This window comes from Zonotrichia albicollis, chromosome 27, assembly GCF_047830755.1.
Source record: "Zonotrichia albicollis isolate bZonAlb1 chromosome 27, bZonAlb1.hap1, whole genome shotgun sequence".
NCBI lineage: Eukaryota > Metazoa > Chordata > Aves > Passeriformes > Passerellidae > Zonotrichia > Zonotrichia albicollis.
Window position 1 is genome coordinate 1,996,069 of NC_133845.1, and position 16,120 is coordinate 2,012,188.

General features: G+C 43.7%; 1 protein-coding gene across 1 annotated transcript in view; it reads left to right on the forward strand.

Moving 5' to 3' along the window:
* CBL (Cbl proto-oncogene) overlaps positions 1 to 16,120 on the forward strand; it is a 37,536-nt gene that overhangs the window by 14,509 nt on the left and 6,907 nt on the right. Inside the window, exons 3-15 of the mRNA XM_074527842.1 lie at positions 2,158 to 2,304; positions 3,504 to 3,660; positions 5,065 to 5,186; positions 5,633 to 5,770; positions 6,425 to 6,512; positions 6,923 to 7,054; positions 7,450 to 7,653; positions 9,683 to 9,814; positions 11,056 to 11,394; positions 12,995 to 13,089; positions 13,513 to 13,668; positions 14,223 to 14,326; positions 15,650 to 15,832. Coding sequence (XP_074383943.1) covers positions 2,158 to 2,304; positions 3,504 to 3,660; positions 5,065 to 5,186; positions 5,633 to 5,770; positions 6,425 to 6,512; positions 6,923 to 7,054; positions 7,450 to 7,653; positions 9,683 to 9,814; positions 11,056 to 11,394; positions 12,995 to 13,089; positions 13,513 to 13,668; positions 14,223 to 14,326; positions 15,650 to 15,832 — 1,997 coding nt within the window. The remainder of the gene's footprint in view (positions 1 to 2,157; positions 2,305 to 3,503; positions 3,661 to 5,064; positions 5,187 to 5,632; positions 5,771 to 6,424; positions 6,513 to 6,922; positions 7,055 to 7,449; positions 7,654 to 9,682; positions 9,815 to 11,055; positions 11,395 to 12,994; positions 13,090 to 13,512; positions 13,669 to 14,222; positions 14,327 to 15,649; positions 15,833 to 16,120) is intronic.

Below are 16,120 nucleotides of genomic sequence, written 5' to 3' on the forward strand. Positions count from 1 at the left end.
ACTTGTTCAGGGTCAGAAATTCATCAGAGTGAGCTTTTCTGTCATACGCAAATTTCCCCACATTGTGCCGGGCAGCAAAAGGCGAGTATGCAATCATTAGCATGTTTATTAAAGCCCCTGTTTTTATAAACTCAGTTATAAAAAGCCCATCATTTTTTGCTTGGGTTGTAGATTGAGTGATTGATAACAGCCTGGTGTTTGCTTTTTCTTCTTGCACTAAATCAAACTGTCCTCTTTTTATTTGGCCTTTTTATGAGTGAGTGCTTTCAGAATTCCACGCCTCTGATTTACAATTTTTCTAGTGTTTATCATAAAAAGGCATTGCAGAGACATGGTGGGAGTCTCCCAGTTAAATCATTTTCCCTGTACCACAAGCTCAGAATCTGAACCTTCCTCAGAAATGCAAAGAGAAATACACAGCTTTGAATTACTTACCCTGCCCAACCCAGACTGTAAAACTGCTTGAAAATCCCCAGTTTGAGTGTGTGACACATCCAGAGACAGCTGGGGAATGGGACAGCTCAGGGAGGAGCAGCTGGGGGCTTTTCCTTGTGTTAATCCCAAGCACCTGCTGTGGTTGGACACGTTAGAAATGAGAAAAACCAGAATTCTTTGTGTAGCTGGTGTTTTCCATAAACACTTTGAGCAGCTTTCATTGCTGTATGTACACTAATGAAAATGTAGCTGAATAAAGGAGGGTAAGAAAGAACTGCTGTCAGAGAAAATTCAGAGTTTTGGGCCCTTCTGATCTACCCAGACTTCAGGGTATGGAGGAAGGGCCCATGAGGGGCTGAGGGAATACTGGAATATGTATCAAGCAATGTGGTCACTTCTAGTTGAGTCTAGACCCTGTGAAAATGTGGGAAATGTCCCAAATATCCAGGGAATTTTGGTGGAGAGGCTGGAGGTCAGTTCTGCAATCGGGCATGTTTACAGGAGAAGTCCTTCAAGTGGCAAAATCATGTTTGGGGCAAGTGATATCTGAAAAATATCCAAGATAAAGTGAAAAGGAGCCACTCCAACCAGAACACCAGAAACTGGTGAAAGGCTGGAGCCTGGGGCAGTGGAATTTGCTGCCAAACACAAATGTTCTGCAAACTCAGGGAGAGAGATGGGAAAAGAAGCAAATCCAATGTGTTGGGGATGTTCCCTCCCTGTGTGGTTCAATATTTAAATATTCAGTGCCACAAGTGAGTCTGTGCCATGCCTGGGTGGTTTCTGAGCAGCTCTGGTGTGCTGGGCACTGCTCACAAGTTGTTTTCCCCACATGATGCCAGTTCCTTCTTTTACCTTACAGCACTTGATGTGGGGGTGAAAAAAACCCCTCTGGCCTAGAAATATCCCTGTGACTTTTCAAGAACTTTTCCTAATGGAGTGGAGGAGAATATTTGGAATATTTATTTTGAGAGAGAGGTGTCTCTGGTGAATAGGATAGCTGAAAATAAATATATTTTTCCAGCTTAAAAAAGGGCATTTCCTGTGGGATGGAGCACTCCTGATGTCTCAGTGGCACCAGGCAGAGAAGGGACTTGAGGTCCCAGCTGTAATTCAAATTGGATAATTAAACACAACCTTTGAGAGCTTTTGTGTGTAAGTTGTGACCATTTTAGGAAGAACCTGCAGGTGTTTTTGCATTCCCTTAGGAGCTTGGGTCTGTTAGATCAAATAGAGATTCCCTGAGCAAATCTATTGTGTTGGGAGCCTCTGGAGACCTGCAGGGACATTCAGCTCCCATTGTCTGGGGCAGGAGCAGCTTCATGTGCTCTCAAAAGGAATTTTCAGACTCAAACCTGATGAGTTTTTTTGTCTTCAATAAAGTAGGTGATGTCTGAGTGTTGGTTTTGCACATTTTCTGTGAATGTGTTTTTCCATGGGAAGATTTTTGCCTGCTCACCTTGAAGAGATTACACAGAGTTTGACATTGTGGAAAATGTCTTGAAAAACACAGACCTTGCTATAGTCAGTTATAGTTAGTATAGATAGTTCCCATGTTTTGGATGTTCTAAATGCTGAGGAAACACTTGAAAGAAAGCCCCAAATCAGAGTTTTACATGCTGGGATCATTCTTGAATTGCAATTAGTGCTGGTTCTGCTTTGCTTTGAATGCTCAACTCTTTTTTTTGGTCTAAAATAAACAATTTTTGTGGTCCTTTGCAGGAGGAACCTGACCAAACTGTCCCTGATATTCAGCCACATGCTGGCAGAACTCAAAGGGATTTTCCCCAGTGGCCTCTTCCAGGGGGACACGTTCCGGATCACCAAGGCAGATGCTGCAGAATTTTGGAGAAAGGCTTTTGGTGAAAAGTAAGTTTCTAATTGTGCTTCAAAACCAGGTGTGGGGGCAAATTGCACCCAGTGTTTTTTAAGAATTCTGTTTGGCCCTTCAGGAAGGGCTTTGTCAGGTTCAAATAAATGATGGGAGAGATCTACTGGTCATTCCTACATTAAATTTCCCAGGTTTTGTCCTGTCTGGTTTTAAATGTTTCAAGTGATGAATCTTTCCCCAGTTTCCCCAGGAGACTCTTGTATTGTCACAGTGTTTTCCTTGATTATTCAGCTTAAATTTTCCTCTCCTTGATTTAATTCTTTAACTTTTAAGTAAGCTCTACAAGCTATGCAAAATAATCCTTTCTTCTTCCAAAGGTTACCTTGCCCCCAACATGGGTTGTTCTTTAGCTAAACCTAACATTATATTCTTTTCATCTTCCCTCCAATTAGTCTTTCCAATCATTTACTCACCTCTCTTCTTCTCTGAATTTCTGTTTGCAAAATGTCTTTGCTGGGAGTGAAGGGGAAAGGGAAATGCAGCAGTCTTTGTGTGCAGACTGCTGAAATGTCAGGTTTAATTTCTGTAGCTAATGAAACACTGGCTAAATGAACCATGGAGGTGTTCACAGCAATGTTTGGGGATTAAAGTTAATGGATTGGGTACTGCTTTCAAACTGAGGGAGCTGAGGTACTTCACCTAAAGAGTTTAATTAGTAGCTGTCAGAACAAAAAGCCATAATGTATTTACTCATGAATAGCACAGTTGTCTGAAGTGAGGCATTTGCTTTCTGTGTTTCTATGCCACTTGATTTATTAAAAAAAGGAAAATATTCCTTTAAACAGGAGCCTGTGCTTTGGCTTCTGATTATCTTCCTTCTCCAGTTAATCCTTCTTTAGAGAGTTGGTTGCAGGTTTTTTTTTAACCATCTAAATTTAACTTCTTCTCTGCCAGCTGCAACACTGTGAAATTATTATCAATAATGATGCTATGGTAGGACTGCAGAAAGATGGAAAAGAGAAACCAGAGGAGAGCCTCTAATTCCAAAATTTTGCATGTGCAGAGAAAATTACCATAATTTCATTTGGCTGCTGATTTCCTGCAGTACCAAGAAATCTGCTTTTTGTGTGACACGAATAAATCTCGTGTGGCTGTTTTTGATTTTCCTCTGTTATCACAACGTGGGTGTGTTGATGGTGCTGGTGCTCAGCCCTTTGCCTTTCCCTGCTTTCCCCAGGACCATTGTTCCTTGGAAGAGTTTTCGGCAGGCCCTGCACGAGGTGCATCCCATCAGCTCTGGCCTGGAGGCCATGGCCCTCAAATCAACCATTGACCTGACCTGCAATGATTACATCTCAGTGTTCGAGTTTGACATCTTCACACGTCTCTTCCAGGTGGGAACTGAGCAGTGGGAATCACTTCAAGGGTTTTATCACTTCTTTATCCAATATTTTACACTCATTATTTGTGCTGTATGGGATTTGCTTTCCATCCCTTAAAGAGTTTTACATTGCAGTAAATGTGAGTAATATTTCTGGCTGTAGGATCAAAAAAATCCCTAAATATACACTGCAACTCCCAGGCACATTCAGCATCCTGCCATGAATCAGGTTTTCTCTTTCAAAGGTCACTTTGAGACTGGAGCTCTGACACAGCTTCTGCAAGGCAGGAAATGTGAAGCTTAGTTCATCACTCTTCCCTCATCCCTTTCTTTATTGTCAGATTTATTTTCCATGGAGGGGGTTGTTTCCAAGCATGGAAATTTGGGTTTCCTATCTTTTGAACTGCCCCAGCCAGGATGTTGTGAACGTGTCTGTGTGTGTGTGAGAAATCTCTGTATCACTGAAGGGATATTAACAGTAGGTAAAATTCTTCCCCACAGTCTCTAATAGTGCTAAATTCAAAAACACAGCTTCTGATGGTACAATTGGGTATTTACAAGAACAATCACTTACTTCTTTGGCTCTGCCTTGCCTTTTCCCATGTGATGGGGTGGGTTGTAATTAAGATATGTCTAGATGAAAAATTCCCATGTTTGGTGTTGCAATGTAGCTGATCTCATTCAGCACTTTTTCCAAGTGTTGTACATAAAGAACAAGTCAAGAGCTGCTGCACATTCCAGGGAGTGCTGATACCTTCCTGTAGACAAGTTAAAAAACTTGGAAAAATCAGGTGAGGTTTACACACCCAAGCCTTTGTCAGGATCAGAGATTTCAGATGGTTGTTATGACTTTTAGGGCATCATTTTAAGCAATATTTGAGATGTGTGTGCTGGTTTCTTCATTCAGATCTGAGACCAGCCACAGTCCTTGCCACACCCTGGTGAGGTTGGGGTGGTGAGGAACAGTCACAAGTTACAGACAGTGAAACTGAGACACAGAGGGGAGGTCACTGTCCCCAGGCCATGTAGGAAGTCGGTGTTGGGGAGGGAGCAGTCATGGTTCCTGGGCTCTGCATAATCTCATTAAACTCCTGCCTTTATCCCTGTCTGGGGAATGACTCATTCTCTCTACAGAAGCAGCACAATTGATGGCTATTCTGAAGCTCTGACCTCAGTGACTTCTCCTTTTATATTTATGAAAGCAGTTTTGATTAAGGTCTGTCTTAGGTGATAATTTTATCCCCAACAAGCAGCAAATTCAAATGCCAAGTGCTGCATAGGAATAAATGTTTTGGTTTCTCTGCTGGATTTGTGGTGGAACAGAACCATGTTTCTCTAACTGCAGAACCCTTTGGTTCAGGAACATTAACCCTTTGCAGAAGTGTGTGGTTAATTGGTTTCTTTGGTCATTCCCCAGCCCTGGTCATCTTTGCTGAGGAACTGGAACAGCCTGGCAGTGACTCACCCTGGCTATATGGCATTCCTCACCTATGACGAGGTGAAGGCCAGACTGCAGAAATTCATTCACAAACCTGGCAGGTGAGAGAGGGCTCAGCCAGCAGGGAGGGTCTGCCTGCCACCACTGATGGCAGCAGGGCTGACAGATTCTCTGTGCTCCTTTCTGCAGCCTGTGTGGTCACTTCTGCGCTGCTTTGAAACATGGAAACCTCCTCCAGTCTGTTTGTTGGCTTTTTCAAAGTTGATTTGAAACAAATGGTTTTAAGGATGTTAACTTCTCTTGCTTTGGATTCTGGGTTTAATTTCACCTGGAGGCCAGTTGGGTTCTTTTCCCTTTTTGTATCATATTGCAAAGTTCCCCTTTGAACTGCCTGGGCCTCACTTGAGGAAAGCTGCTACAAATCATCAAGTTATTCCTACTAATTTAATTTGCTGTCTTGATATGGCCAGACAAAGGCTGCCTACTTGTCATTGACTGTTTTCAGTCAGTTCCAAGCTGAGCTTTCTTTTCCTTTGTGTGTTTTTAGTTACATTTTCCGACTGAGCTGTACCCGCCTGGGTCAGTGGGCCATCGGCTACGTCACTGCAGATGGGAACATCCTCCAGACAATCCCCCACAACAAACCTCTTTTCCAAGCACTCATTGATGGCTTCAGGGAAGGCTTGTAAGTAACTTCATAAAAATTAGGACAACAAAGCAGTTAAAATTTGAATAACACCATTGCTGTCAGTGGAATAAGTCATTGCTGAACTATTTTGGCACTTAGGAATTACTGACAGCTGTCTTTGCACTGCAGAGCTGAGCAGGAGCAGATGATAAATGTGCACCAGGGTTTCCCTTCTCATAAATCCCTTTTTTTTTTGGTCAAACCTTTAATTTGAACCAATACTTTTAAGAATAACATGTTTAATTTTAGAATTTCTGAAATAAAATTCCTCCAGAATTTTAGAATTCAGAATACCTTGACTTCCCACCCCTTGCTTCTGCCCTTCATTCTTCCTTCCCTTCCCTTCCCTTCCCTTCCCTTCCCTTCCCTTCCCTTCCCTTCCCTTCCCTTCCCTTCCCTTCCCTTCCCTTCCCTTCCCTTCCCTTCCCTTCCCTTCCCTTCCCTTCCCTTCCCTTCCCTTCCCTTCCCTTCCCTTCCCTTCCCTTCCCTTCCCTTCCCTTCCCTTCCCTTCCCTTCCCTTCCCTTCCCTTCCCTTCCCTTCCCTTCCCTTCCCTTCCCTTCCCTTCCCTTCCCTTCCCTTCCCACTTCCAAAAGGAACCTTAGATCTGTGTACAGGCATTTAGAGATATTTTTTCTCCAAACTTCTTCCAGTTATTTATTTCCTGATGGCCGGAATCAGAATCCTGACTTGACTGGCTTGTGCGAGCCCACACCTCAGGACCACATTAAAGTTACACAGGTGAGGAAAATATTCCATAAAATATTCCATTCCATGCAACTCTCTGTCTTTCTCCCTGATTTCCACCCTCCTTAGGTATTCACCCAGTTCTGTCAGACCTGTTTTTAGTGCTGCAGTATTTTACAAAATTCAGAACTCTTTGTGTGATAGGGATGGGCAGATGAGATTGCAAAAACAGATTTTAAGGGTTTATTTTTAGAATGTTCTGCCAACATTGATGCTTTTGTGCCATTCAACATCAACATGTCTTGAGCCCTGCTTTTCTTGGGATGTTTAAATGAAAATTATTGGATAATTTGAATTCCACTTTTCTCAGAGCTTGACAGATGCATCTAGCACATAAAACGATGGTGAAATCTTTACATTTATACTGGCTTTTTACTGGTGATTTATGCTGGCTTTTCCCTCAGGAACAATATGAGCTGTACTGTGAGATGGGCTCCACGTTCCAGCTGTGTAAAATCTGTGCTGAGAACGACAAGGACGTGAAGATTGAACCTTGTGGGCACCTGATGTGCACCTCGTGTCTCACAGCCTGGCAGGTGAGCCTTGGCCTCTTCTGTGTCTCTCTGAGGGCAGCTGCTTGATCTTTTACAGGTATTCTTGTACAGATATCTTACAGAGTGTCTTTTACAGATATTCTCTTCTCACAACTGTTCAGGTGTGGAGAGAATATAGCAGAAACATTGTCTCATTATGTCACAGCATCAGAAGCTGTTTTAGCCTGATCTCTTAATATGGAATAAGAAAAAACTGTGAATCCTTCTTAAAGTGCTGTTTTTCTACTTCAAGGAGAAAATACTCCATATTTCTAACCCAGTTTGCCTTTGTGTTCCTCTCAGCTGCCAAAAAGCAGGTTACAAGCTGCTTGTTTGTGGAGCAGGTGATAATTGTGCCCCCCAGAGGCCGCTGTGACAGATCTGTGTGTCCCCTGCAGGAATCCGAGGGCCAGGGCTGTCCCTTCTGTCGCTGTGAGATCAAAGGCACCGAGCCCATCGTGGTGGATCCCTTCGATCCCAGAGGAGGAGGAGGATTGTCCAGGCAAGGGGCAGAAGGAACCCCCTCTCCCAATTATGATGATGATGATGATGACAAAGCTGATGATTCCCTCTTCATGATGAAAGAACTCGCTGGTACCAAAGTAAGCTCCTAAATGATAAATGTGAAAATGCCTTTTCTGCAGCAGTTTTCTCTCAGTGATTTGTGCCCGTGAGGTTTGTCAGACTGTGTAGCCATAAACATTCTGCTCCCTATGGAAAACAGGAATTTAGCTCCAGCTTTGTGAGCTCATTTCACACTGCCACTTTGGGATCACACTTTGAAGCCTTTGATATTTGTGTGTTGTCTTGGAGGAATCCCCAGAGGGGTGAAAAAGCTGGCCTGACCTGTTGGAAGGGAAGGTCTGGGTTTGGAACACTCCTCTGTGTGTTAGATTTTGATTTCTTAGCCAGAATTCACCCAGATCAGCAGAAATTCATCCATTTTTCCCCATTGATGGATACAGCCTTGCCAAGGTGCTGATAAATAACGGGGTAGAGGGCAGGCTGTTCTGCTCAGGAACTCCTGTCATCTTTTTATATGGTGGCTGATAAATCTGTCCAATAAAGGTGTGATAACTCTGCTTCCCTCCAGGAGTTGTGTGCAGTCATTCTTTGTGCATCCCTGCATGGCTTTTTAATTCCATTTTCATTTCTCATTTCAAAACCTCATTGCTGCTCTTGCATTTTTTTTTGTTTTACTGCATAGGGAAGTGGGTTTGAATTTGGTTAATTTTTAATAGCTGAATCAACTAAAATAAGCTGCATTTCCTAGTCAGAAAAAGTCTTCACCTCTGGTTTACCTGGAGTCTTTTTTCCCCTTTATCTTTCATGCTGTGAAATAATGTAATAATCAGTAAGCACTATTCCTGGAGGGCTTTTTTAAAATATTTTGGGGAATCAAAGCAATTTTCTTGGTGTGACATCCTGTCAGTGTTAGAATTTTGTTGATTTTAGTGAGCTCAAACATACGTGTAGCGTTTCAAAATTCAACAACACTAACTTTGATTGTAAAAAAAAGAGAAAACAAAGAGAATAACAGGCACTGTGCTGCTTTGTTAAGTGGAAAACCAGCTTTCCAGAGATAAAAATGGAGGGTTTGGTGCACACCAGTGCTCTGGAGTGAAAGCAGTTTGCACAGGGACAGGAGCTTTGCAGCAGATCGTGCCCTCTGGTGTTGAAAAGCAGCTTGGCCCTGCTCAGGGCCCACTGAGGCAGCTTTGTCACTCCATTAGAGCAGCTTGATTTGTGTTTCTAAGTTATATTTTTGTTACTCCATCAGGACACCTTGATTTGTGTTTCGAAGTTGAATTTTTGTTATTCCAATAGAGCAGCTTGGTTTGTGGTTCTAAATTGCATTTTTTTACTCTGTCAGACAGCTTGGTTTGTGTTTCTAAGATGCATTTTTGTTATTCCATCAGGACACCTTGATTTGTGTTTCGAAGTTGAATTTTTGTTACTCCATGAGAGCAGCTTGATTCACGTTTCTAAGTTGAATTTTTGTTACTCCATCAGCCAGCTTGTTTCATGTTTCTAAGTTGCATTTCCATTACTCCATCAGGACACCTTGACTTGTGTTTCTAAGTTGAATTTTTGTTATTCCATGAGAGCAGCTTGGTTTGTGGTTCTAAATTGCATTTTTTTACTCTGTCAGACAGCTTGGTTTGTGTTTCTAAGTTGAATTTTTGTTACTCCATCAGGACACCTTGATTCACGTTTCTAAGTTGCATTTTTGTTACTCCATCAGCCAGCTTGGTTTGTGTTTCTATGTTGCATTTTCATTACTCTGTCGGACAACTTAGTTTGTGTTTCTAAGTTGCATTTTTGTTACTCCATCAGCCAGCTTGCTTCATGTTTCTAAGTTGCATTTGCATTACTCCATCAGGATGCCTTGACTTGTGTTTCTAAGTTGAATTTTTGTTATTCCATGAGAGCAGTTTGGTTTGTGGTTCTAAGTTGCATTTCCATTACTCCATCAGGACACCCTGGGTTGTGTTTCTCAGTGGTGTCTCCCTGCTCAGCTGGCATTGTTGTTCCTCACAGAGCAGTTTGCAGCTGAGGGGCTCTCCAGAGGGCAGCAGTCGCTGTGCTGAGCCCTGAGCTGGTGTCCACGTCTCTCTGTCTCTCTCCCAGGTGGAACGCCCTCCCTCTCCGTTCTCCGTGGCTCCTCAGGCCGCCCTGCCCCCTGTGCCGCCCCGGCTGGACCTGCTGCAGCAGAGAGTGGCCAACCCCCCTGGGGCCTCCAGCCCTGGCACCGCGTCCAAGGTGAGACCCAGCTCCCCCTTCAGTGGGGCACAGCAATCTGGGCACCCCAACATGTTCTCTCTGACATCTTTCTTCTTTTTCTGTCCTGCATCCTGAGCTACCAAATTATTATCACTGCTGTCACATTCTCCGTTTTCCTCCTCAATCCCTGCTCCCTGCACCCTTTGCATTTTCCTCATATTTTGTTCTAGCTGATACAGAAAGTATCATGTTTCTCTCCCCCATCTTTTCTGCGCTCATTTCTCCATCAAGCATTTTTTACATAGAAAATGAAGGAAGGAATTCAATGTATGTGACTGGGAGAAATGAGTTGGCTTTCTGATTGATCAGCAGAAGGCAGGAGGATGATCTTGGTGGCATTAAGTTAATGGTTCTTGAGATGCAGCAGCGTTTCTTCATCTGGTTCAGATGAAATAATGAAATTAGGGAAGTTCAGGCAGAAGAAAATTCCTATTTCTGTGAATGCTCATCACTGACTGATGAATGTTAACTTGTACAAATAACCCACAATTGAATCATTTTTAAAATAATGGGGAAGCTCTGTTTGGATTCCAATCCAAGGCTGCTTTAAGCTCATGTTCTCTCTCAAGAAGAGGGAAATACTTATCACTGACCAATGAATGTTAACTTGTACAAAGAACCCACAATTGAATGATTTTTTAAAATAATGGGGAGGCTCTGCTTGGATTCCAATCCAAGGCTGCTGTAGGCTCATGTTCTCCCTCAAGAAGAGGAATCTGGGTGTCACTATGGGACACCAAAGAACACAAGCACACACCGCTGTTCTCAAGGTGAAGAAAAAAGTGAAGTTTATTTTTTGACTCTAAACATTTATTTTTTCCTAAGAGTGACAATGGATTGCAGGGTGACAGTGCCACCTCTCCAATGGCACTGGACAAACCAGCAGTCTATCAACTTTCTCTTCTTCCATAAAGTAATGCAAAACAATGAGTTATTTACAAAAAGTGTGTGAGAAAGTTTCCTACAAGAATGTCAACATCAGAAAGCTTAGAAAATCTTAAAAAATCAGGTCGACAATCCAGGGTGTTCAGAGCCTGGCTGGAGTGCACGTAGTTCCTGTGTTATCTCCTCAAGCCTGTGCAGAAGGTGCAGAGATATCTCCACATTCTTGGCGATGGTGTATAATATCAACAGATAAACCACCCCCAAACTCCCTGCTGTTTATCTCCTCTGCCTGGGCTGCCTGTGCTAAGCACAATTTCTCTCCCTCCTCCTCCCAGGCTGCTCCAGGTGCTCTGCACAAGGACAAACCTCTGCCAATCCCCCCCACGCTCCGGGACCTGCCCCCGCCGCCACCCCCGGACCGCCCGCACCCGCTGGGCCCCGAGAGCCGCCCGCAGCGCCGGCCCCTGCCCTGCACCCCTGGCGACAGGGACAAGCCACCGCCGCTGCCCTCCAACCGCCAGGGCGAGCCCTGGCCGGGCAGGCCCATGCCCAAAGCCCCGGCAGAGCCCTGGGCCGGCAGGGAGCTGTCCAACCGGCACTCGCTGCCCTTCTCGCTGCCCTCGCAGCTGGAATCCAGAGCGCTGGGCAGCGCGCTCAGCCTGGACAGCCCCGCGGTGAGTGACCCTGCGGGGAGCCTGGGACATGTCACTCCTTCTTGTTGTGCTGGGGACTGGGTTTTGTCATGGGAAAGATGGAAAGAAATTGGTGTGTTCCAGCCAAAGGAGACATTTTCATTCCTTTTGGGAATAAGGTTGAAAACCCCGTGGTGAGTAGCTCTGGAAGTGATCTGGGAGAGGTAAAAGGCACCTTCTTCTCACACTGAGGAGTGAAGTTTTGTCATGGGGCAGATGGAAAGAAATTGGTGTGTTCCAAGCACAGTAGATGCTTTCATTCCTTTTGGGAACAAGATTGAAATCCCAATTGCCTGATTGTGCTATTCATGTGCTCTCTGAATGTGCTCTCAGCAGCATGCTCAGCCTGGACAGCCCCATGGTGAGTAACCCTGCAGGGAACCTGGGGAGGAAATCTGGGAGAAAAGGCACCTTCTTCTCACACTGAGGAGTGAAGTTTTGTCATGGGAAAGATGGAAAGAAATTGGTGTGTTCCAGTGGAGGGAGATGCTTTCATTCCTTCTGGAAATAAGGTTGAAATCTCAATTGCCTGGTTATTGTTCACCTTCCAGTGCTGAAAAGCTGAGAATGTTTTCTGTTGTTCTCTTGTCAAGGACGTATTTTATGAAAAATCTTTTTGCTAAGATATTTTCTCTTGAGAAGCTGAGAGGCCTCAAAAATGAGATGTAAACAATAATTATCTGGTGCTGTGGAATGCAGAGGTGTATCTTTGATTAGTCTCATGTGGTTGTTTTTAATTAATAGCTAATCACAGTCTAGCTGTCTCAGACTCTCTAGTCAGTCCCAAGATTTTATTATCATTTTATTCTTTTCTTTGCTAGCTTTCTGATGAAATTTTTTTTTCTGTTCTTTAGTATAGTTTTAATATATCATTTTTAATATAATATATATAATAAAATAATAAATCAACCTTCTGAAACATAGAGTCAAGATTCTCATCTCTTCCCTCGTCCTGGGACCCCTGAGAACACCACCACATTCTCTGAAAAAATCTGATTTACTCTGCTGTCTTTTCAGCCCTGAGAAAACTACCACATCAGCTGTGACGAGTTTTACTGGATAAAACCTGAGTTCAGTTTGGGTCTGTTCACCTGCAGGACACTGTTAGCAGTGAACTGATTAGTCCAATATTTTGTAATCTAAAAAATTACAGGCAGTTTTGTTTTCCTCGATTCCATTTCCTTAATTTTTCCTTCTAATGCTTCCAGCTTTCTTAAATTGAAAGCAAGCACATTTTTAGCCAGATTTTCTAAGAAAATGGCACGTGCACAGTTTTTATCTTGTTTCCAATTGTGTATGTTTGTCTGCATCCTTTTCCTCTTGGCTCCCATTTCAGCCTGTTTCAGCTGAATTTGCCAAGGCCACTGGAACCTCAAAAAGTGAAATTCTTCCTGCAGGAAAGTTCCTGCAGTGAGGGAAAGCTGTCAGGGAATTCCTGGATTTCTGAGGTGTCAGTAAATTCTGTGGAAGAAATGAGGATGCTCCATTCCCACAGAGGCTGTTAAAGGAGTGGCTTTGCAGCTACACTGGGCCATGAGTTCTTTCTGATTTCTGATTCCTGGTTTGGAATTTTGTCTTCCAGAGCTCCACCAGTGGTCCAGCAGCAACCTCAGAGTGTGAGCACCCCAAAATCAAACCCTCCTCATCTGCCAATGCCATCTACTCCTTAGCTGCCAGGTCTGTTGGGATTTTTTATACCTTCCAGAGTGGGAATTGCAGGGTGCTGGTGCCAGGAACAGAACTGGCACAACTCTCCCAGTTTTCATTTTAAACTCTGATAGATTCAAAACACAATTAAGAGAAAGCAGCTGAAATCAGAGCTGTGGGGAGTGGTGGGAGTTCCCCTGGGCTGTGCCAGTTGCCATCAGCTCTTTAATAAATTCACTTTTGAGTGGGGCTTTATGTGATACAAATGTGCATGATATTGTCTCTTCCTTTTGCACCATGACCTTGTGCTGGTGTGACCTTGTGGGTTGCATCCTGAAAACCAAATTATTTCTTTAGACAGACTTGCTGTGAGGCGACTGTGGATTTAAAGGGCACCTTGGTATTAATTAGATTTGGTGTAAATGTTTTATATCTTGTTTCTCCTGCCTCCAGACCACTGCCTGTACCAAAACTGCCTCCTGGGGAGCAGTCTGAGAGCGATGAGGACACTGAATACATGTCACCATCCTCTCTGCCTGTGGTGCCTCCAGGTCCTGCTGTGCAAAAACCAGAGCTCAAAATGCCTTTGGAAATGACTCAGAGTTTACGGTGAGATTCTGGCTGGTTTTGCATTTCCCCCTCCCAGCTCTGGGGCAGCACATTTGGGACATCAGGGTGGGAATTTTGCTTGCTCAGATTTCTGAATTCCCCCAGTGATATTCACCAGATCTTGCCTGAAATAGCAATAAAGGAAAAGTGACCACTGCTCTTTGCAGAGTCCTTGTACAGTATTAAAGGACTCAGAAATCTCCTTCCTTCCCACTCTCTCTGCCAAGAACCTTTTGGGAGCAGAAATTCAAAACTCTTACTAAAATGTAATTTTACTGAAATTCAGAACTCTTACTAAAATGTAATTTTACTGAAATTCAAAACTCTTACTAAAATGGAATTTTCAGTGGTATCAATTTTGGTGGTATCACTTTAACTCTTTTAAGCTGAGGTACTGTATTGCAATAAACATTAATAGAGCATTTTCTAGAACAAATATTTCACAGAGCAGTGATGATTTCACCTTGAATGTGTGCACAAACTCTGTCACAGAGACAGGGAGGAGGTGGTGGCCACTGTCACCTGTGTGATGGGGAATGTCTTCTCTCCCTCAGAGTTCTGGACTGTGACCAGCAGCCCGAGGGCTCCATGTATGAAGCAATGTACAACATCCACTCCCAAGCAGCATCCTCTGCTTTCGAGGCTGCCAACACTTCTGGTGAGTGGGTGTGCTAAAGAACAGCTGAGGAACTGGCCTACAATGAATGGCTCCCAGTGGAGCAGCATTTTAGGCTGAATGAAAGGAATTACATTTGGTTTTGCTGTTAAAATAGCTGGGATGTATGTGGAAATATGAGTCTGGGCATGCACACTGAATCTATCAAGTGTTTTTAACCTAATCACAGAATCACAGAGTCATAGAATCACTGAATTGCAGAATCGCAGTCAGAGAGAGACAGAATCACAGAATTACAGAATCAGAATCACAGAGACACAGAATCAGAGAATCACAGAATTACAGAATCAGAATCACAGACTCACAGAATCACAGAATTACAGAATCAGAATCACAGAGACACAGAATCAGAGAATCACAGAATTACAGAATCAGAATCACAGACTCACAGAATCACAGAATTACAGAATCAGAATCACAGAGACACAGAATCACTGAATCACAGAATTACAGAATCAGAATCACAGAGACACAGAATCACTGAATTACAGAATCAGAATCACAGAGATACAGAATCAGAGAATCACAGAATTACAGAATCAGAATCACAGAGACACAGAATCACAGAGTCACAGAATTGCAGAATCACAGACTCACAGAATCACTGAATTGCAGAATCGCAGAATCAGAGAGAGACAGAATCACAGAATCACAAAATCAGAATCAGAGAGACACAGAATCACTGAATTGCAGAATCACAGTCACAGAATCACTGAATCACAGACTCACAGAGTCATAGAATCACTGAATCACAGAATCACAGAATCACTGACTCACAGAATCACTGAACTGCAGAATCAGAGAGACACAGAATCACAGAATTACAGAATCAGAATCACAGAGACACAGAATCACAGAATTGCAGAATCACACAGTCACAGAATCAGAATCACAGAATCAGAATCACAGAGACACAGAATTACAGAATCAGAATCACAGAGACACAGAATCACAGAATCAGAATCACAGAGACACAGAATCACAGAATCACAGAATAATGAGGTTGGAAGAGACCTCTAACATCATCGAGTCCAACCTGTGCCCCAACACCTCAACCAGACTGTAGCACCCAGTGCCATGTCCAGTCTGTTTTTAAACACATCCAGAGATGGTGATTCCACCACCTCCCTGGGAAGAGCATTCCAGTGCTTTAATTTTCCCTTCTGGAAAGAGCTGCCATTAATTGTGAGGTTTTAACAGCAAAACTTTAGTTCGGTGTCCTGTCAGCGTGTGGAAAATGGGGGAGTGGAGTCTGCCTTGAGAGACAGCTCAGCCCCAGAGCTCAGAAGGTGCCTCCTCCTGCAGATGAAGGGAACGTGGCAGCAGCCACTGCCAGCAATGGCCCTGAGGAGTCAGAGAATGAGGAGGATGGCTACGATGTCCCCAAGGCGCCGCTGCCCGTGGCCGTCGCTCGCCGCACGCTGTCTGATATCTCCAATGCCACTCCTGCCTTCAGCCGAATGTCCCTGGAAAGCGACCCTGTCACAGGTCAGAGAGCTCTCCTCCCTCTCCCTGCTGCTGCTGCCTACCTCTGCATCTTTGAAACTTGTGTTATTCACTGAAGGTTTTGGATGGAAGGTGTAAAATCAGGTTTGTGAGGCAGAATTGGTTCTTAGGTGTTTTGTTTGATTTATTTTAGCTTTTGTTCAATTTATAGCTTGGAATGTGCTGCCTTGGTCATTTAATCCCCAAGCTTGCAAATCACACCGAAATCTCAGTTAGGAAAAGGTTTTTTCAGCTTCAAGCATATTCCTTACACCACTGTTTCCTGCAGAG